The 6000-nt window shown below is 47.5% G+C and overlaps 1 protein-coding gene across 2 annotated transcripts in view; it reads left to right on the top strand.

The window, feature by feature from the left end:
* The first annotated feature begins 273 nt into the window (after positions 1-273).
* LOC144508384 (cell adhesion molecule CEACAM5-like) overlaps positions 274-6000 on the top strand; it is a 63692-nt gene continuing 57965 nt past the window's right edge. Inside the window, exons 1-2 of one of the 2 annotated variants that reach the window (XM_078236252.1) lie at positions 274-857; positions 2674-2991. In XM_078236252.1, coding sequence (XP_078092378.1) covers positions 806-857; positions 2674-2991 — 370 coding nt within the window. In that variant the 5' untranslated portion in view covers positions 274-805. The remainder of the gene's footprint in view (positions 858-2673; positions 2992-6000) is intronic. The other variant, XM_078236253.1, reaches the window with a different exon arrangement.

Raw genomic sequence — 6000 nt, 5'->3', positions numbered from 1 at the left:
CCGGCTTTGATATCCTTCCCTCTTGTGTTACTCACCAGGGAAGGAATGCACAGGGCTCAAGTTCATCGAGCGGCTGCCAAAGATAACTCAAATTGCTTGTGAAAAAAAACCTCTCCGTTGACGACAATAGCCAGATCTTTGTTCCCCCCCCCCCCCCCCCTGTTGGTTCCCTGAGTTAACTTTAACACCATATGTAGAGTCAACTTGGCAGGGACCGAGTTAAAGTTTCTGGGCACCGTTTAAAATGTTCCCTGCAAATTGGAAAAAAATAAAGAGAGGAAAAAAAGGAATGACTCAGATGAGGCCAGCAGCCAAGGATTTTTCTGCATTTAGACGGTTTATTAATATAGCCTGCTTCGAGCTGTTTAATATTTTTAACTGCAATTCGAATGCAGCTGACTCTAGGGTGGGGTAGACCATCTCCGTACACTCAAACCCCATGCAGAAGTATAAAGCCAACGTAAACAAACAGGGCTTGTGAAAGGAAGTGACAAATGATTGTACTAGCCCCTAGATTTCCTGCCTTTTTTGCAGGGAGGGGGGTTGCTGGAGGGGAGTTGTTTTGACTGCCTGCAGTATGCAGCAGTGAAGATAAAGAACAAAGTCTCTGGACAAAGACCAGTGCTCGCACTGCCGTGTATGTGTGTATGTGCATATGTGTTTATGTGTGTGTACATGTATGTTACCCCACCCCCTTTTTTTATTTTTTAACATTATTGAGCTGCAGTAGAAGGGAGAGCCTGGAGTGAGAGAAAGAGGGAGAGAGAGAAGCCTCAACTAAACAAGAACCCTTTAGTCCTTCAAGATGCGAATCCAGGACTTGTCCCTGCTCCTCTGCACTGTATTCATTTCTGCAGGTAAGAGTTTAATATCTCACTCTTCTTGTGAAGGGCGGATTCATGTCATTAGAATGCCAGACTTTTCCAAAGAAAACTTAACCTTAAAATTTGTTTCAAAAGAAAGTGCATTTCAGACTGAATGTGCAATGGAACTCTGCTTCATGTTTAACATACAGTATATTTCTCTGTGAACAGTATTCTCGACATTAACGGCGCACATTCCATGTTAGGCAGACCATCCCAGAGAAAAGCATTTCAAACTCCGAGTCCCAGAAGGTGCAATGGAATTCAGGTCTTATCATGTTCAGCCTACAGCATGTTGAGCTGCTTCTAACACATTCCCAATGCTCTTAACATGAACAATCTACATCAAGGCAGATAGCTCCATGGGCTGTTTTACACCAGCCAGTTTTGTTTTGCCATCGAGGTGATTGTGGTGAGGGAGAGTCCGTTGTCCACCTCCTTGTGGAATGTGCCTCTGCAAGGAAGGTCTGGAGAGAGTTGTTTTTTTTTGTTGAGGTTCACTCCAGCAGCTCCTTGAAACAGGATTCTGTGCTCTACGGGCTGCTCCCAAGGAGGCTCACTGAGACAAACATCAGCTGCTGCTGGAGGATCATCAACTCCATGAAAGACGCTCTTTCGTCTGCCCGAAGCTTGTTGGTCTTCCAGTGCAAAGAGTTGTCCCCGACCGAGTTTTGCAGACTGGCACATTCCAAAGCCCAGAACTACACGGTGGCACAATGGTTAGCACTGCTGCCTCACAGCGCCAGAGACCCGGGTTCGATTCCCTCCTTAGGTCACTTTCTCTGTGGAGTCTGCACGTTCTCCCTGTGTCTTCATGAGTTTCCTCTGGGTGCTCCGGTTTCCTCCCACACTTCAAAAGACGTGCTGGTTAGATGCATTGGCCATGCTAAATTCTCCCTCAGTGTACCAGAGTGCGGATACTAAAAGACAGTAACTTCATTGCAGTGTTAATGCAAGCCTGCTTGTGACACTAATAAATAAATGTTAAGTTAAAATTACTTGCTGAGGGACACACTAAAGCTCAGAACAGCTGCTGCAGAAACTCAATGGGGGAAGGTTGCTGTCTAAGACTTTTCAGCCATAGTGAACTGAGGGCAGGGGAATTGTACAGAACCCCCTCGAGTTGTATGGCTCTTAGAATCATTGAATCCCTACAGTACAGAAGGACACCTGTACCGAGCCTGTACCAACCAGAATCCCACCCAGGCCTCAACCCTTAATTCCATGCATTTATCCTGATAATCTCTCTGACACTCAGGGGCAATTTAGCATTGGCCAATGAACTTAAGCTGCACATCCTTTGGAGTGTGGGAGGAAACCGGAGCACCCGGAGTAAACCCACGTAGACACGGGGAGAACATGCAGACTCTGCACGGACAGTGACCCGAGGCTGGAATTGAACCTGGGACCCTGGCGCTGCGAGGCAGCAGTGCTAACCACTGTGCCACCATGCCGCCCTCACATTGAATGTATACAGTGAATATATTACATGGATGACAATTGTATGGAAGCACCTCAGAGTGCGATTTGATTGATATAGAAAACCAACGACATTTGCACCATTTAGAATGACCATTCTGAAATGTCTATAATTTTTCTGTGACAGTGTTGATGCAGCTCAGAGTGCAACATGATGTATAGAACCTGAATCTTATTTCACTTTGTCTGATGGTCACTTTGAAATGTTTGTAAAGTTCTTTCAGATATTTTATGAATCAAGTGTATTTTTGTGACAAAAGAATGTTGTGCTTTGGGAAGTTGACCCCCTTCCCGCCATTTCTCACTGTCTGGGGCTATTGATGTGTTTCAGTCAGACCACAGACCTTTACCGTCACAGACGAGCAAAAGCAGATCGATGTGGCAGTGGGGGCAGAGATCTTCCTCAGCCTCGAGACCCCCTGGGAGGTGCGGAGTGGAAGCTGGAGGTTTAACGGTCAGGATGTGGCCATCTGGATTGGCAATGCCACAGATGTCAACAACGCCTACGCGGACCACGCTGCGCTATCCCCGGAGGGGGTCCTCACTCTGAGGTCGCTGACGGCGAGCGACAGCGGGGAATACCTGATCACCATGAACCCGCTCCTCTTCAACTTTTCAGAAACATGGTCCATCAACCTAACAGTGATTGGTAAGCAGCAACAATGCATACATTGGTTGGAGTCACGTTCTGGCAGGACACATGTTCAAATTCTGCACCCCCCCCCCACCCCAACTCATCCCCACCTTTCCCCCACCCACTCCCATGGTGGACTTAAATTCAGTAAATAAATCTGGAACACAAAGTTAGTCTCAGTGATGGTAACTACAGCAACAATCATCAATTGTCCTACCAACCCATCTGCCTTTACAGCCACTGTAAAGCTATGGGAAGATTTGCACAGACTTGGAGAGTGGGAAAGAACGTGGCAGATAAAATATAATGTGGAGAGATGTGAGGTAATCTGCTTGGGTAGAAGGAACAGAGTATTTCCTAAATGGTAAGGAATTGAAAAGTGCAGACGCACAGAGAGACATGGGTGTCCTTGTCCATAAGTCACAGAAGGCTAACATGCAGGGGCAACAAGATATTAGGAATGTGAATGGAATGTTAGCCTTTATCGCAAAAGCATTTGAGCATGGGAGTGGTGAGGTCTTGCTTCAATTGCATAGAAGCAGGGTTTGACCATACCTGGAGTACTGAGTGCAGTTTTGATCCCCTAGCCTCAGAAAAAGATATTATTGGCATAGAGGAAGTACAATGAAGGTTCACCAGACTTGCTCTTCATTTGGTGGGACAGTCTTATGTAGTGAGATTGAGCAAATTGGGCCTGTTTTCTCTGGAATTTCGAAGGACGAGAGGTGATCTCATTGAAACCTCCAAAATACATAAAGGAATAGACAAGGTCGATGCAGGTATGGTGTTTCCCTTGTCTGGAGCGTTGGAACCAGGGGGCACCGTTTCAAAATAAAGGGGAAGGCACTTAGAGTCGGGTTGAGGAGAAATGTACGCAGAGGGTGGTGAATCTTTGGAATTCTTTACCTCAGAAGGCTGTGGAAACTCTGTTATCAAGTGTGTTCGACACAGAGACTGGTAGATTTCTGATTAACAATAATATAAAGAATTCTGGGGATCTTGGCTGAAATTTCCCTGCCGTTCACGCCGGCGGGATTCTCCGGTCCAGCTGCAGTGAATGGGATTTGGCTGAGCGCCAAATCCTTCGCCCTCACTTGCAGCGGTGGCGGGATGTGAACGGATGGAAGATCCCGACCGTTGTGTCAAAAAGGCATTGCAGTGTGTGATCAGCCATGTTTGTATTGAATGGCAGAGCAAGCTCGATGGGCCGAATGGCCTACTCCTGCTCCTCTGTTCCTCATGTCCTTGAGGGAAGGGAATCTGCTGTTCTTACCTGGTCTGGCCTACATTTGAGTCCAGACCCACAGGTTGACTCCTAACTGCTCCTGTGAAGTGCCTGAGTGAGCCACTCAGTTCAAAGGCAATTAGGGATGGGTAACAAATAACACCCTGATCGCCACAACCGCATTCCATGAGATAAACTTAGAAACATAGAAAAAAGGAGCAGTTGTAGTCCATACGGCCTTTCGAACCTGCTCCACCATTCATCATGGCTGATCCTTTATCTAAACATCAATACCCCTTGACCCTAAAGTCTGGAAAGCTTCCTATTTCAATGACTTGGCATCCACAGCTTTCTGTGGTAAAGAATTCCATCGGTTCACCACCTTCTGGGTGAAGAAATTTCTCCTTATCTCAGTCCTAAGGGCGGCACGGTGGCACACTAGTTAGCACTGCTGCCTCACAGCTCCAGGGACCTGGGTCTGATTCCCGGCTTGGGTCACTTGTCTGTGCAGAGTTTTCACATTCTCCCCGTGTCTGCGTGGATTTCCTCCAAGTGCTTTGGTTTCCTCCCACAGTCCAAAGATGTGTGGGTTAGGTTGATTGGCCATGCTAAATTGCCCATAGTGTCCTGGGATGTGTGGGTTAGAGGGATTAGTGGGGTAAATGTGTGGGGTTGTGGGGATAGGGCCTGGAGTGGGATTGTGCCGGTGTAGACTCGATGGGCCAGATGGCCTCCTTCTGCACTGTAGGGTTTCTATGGGTTTCTATAAGTGGCCTTCCCCATATCCTGAGACCGTGACCACCTCCCCCCCCCACAGCCAGAGGAAACATTGTCCCTGCATCCAGCCATTGTCCAGCCCTGCCAAGCTTAAAACAGATCAGAGTCATTGTGGGCATGGCAGTCTCGTCGTCCTGAGCAAAGAGAATGAGTAATGCTCACAGAAAGACAAAGGAAAATAAATCAGGAGAGTCTGTTTTGATGGACTGTCTGCAAGGAGTGATTAGGATTGAAATATTGGAGTCGGGGACATTCCTGGTTAGAGATTTTGATTGATGTTGTCCGGGGTAAATCTTCCTGTCCCACCCGCCGTGGGAATTGTCACAGGCAGGACTGAAAAATTTGGTGGACTGTTTAAAGATCTTGGGTGGGAATTTCCAGTCACGGTGCAGGCGAGACTGGAAAATCCCACCCTGAGTGACAACAGGGTAAAAGCTGGATTGGAGATCAGTACCTTCTTTCGTAGGGTGAGGCTGCGAAGATGTATCAGCAAACCATTACAAAGTACCGACTAGGAGCCAGTTCGAGCATTGCATCAAATCCTGGACGTCGCGTTTTAGGAATCAAAGGGTAGATAAGAGGGCTTTGCCAGAGTGGGAAAGGGAGGGGGAGATGTTTGGTGGGGATGGGGGGGAGTGCGCAGGAATGACGGACATTGGTAATAGAACCATAGAATCTCTACAGGGCAGAGAGAGGTTGTCCAGCCTATTGAGCCTGCACTGACCCTCCGAATGAGCATCCTACATCGACTCCATCTAACCTGCGCATCTTTGGACACTAAGGAGCAATTTAGAATGGCTAATCCACTTAACCCACACATCTTTGGACACTAAGGGGCAATTTAGCATGTCCAATCCTCCTAACCTGCACATCTTTGGACATCAAGGGGCAATTTAGCATGTCGAATCCGCCTAATCTGCACATCTTTACACATTAAGGGGCCATTAAGGGGCCATTTAGCCTGGCCAATCTACCTAACCTACAGGTTTTTGGAGTGGCACGGTGGCACAGTGGTTATCACT

Source organism: Mustelus asterias, chromosome 20 (genome assembly GCF_964213995.1).
Source record: "Mustelus asterias chromosome 20, sMusAst1.hap1.1, whole genome shotgun sequence".
Taxonomy (NCBI): Eukaryota; Metazoa; Chordata; class Chondrichthyes; order Carcharhiniformes; family Triakidae; genus Mustelus; species Mustelus asterias.
Note: the sequence above shows the minus strand (reverse complement) of the source record. Positions and strands in the feature narration are given on the sequence as shown.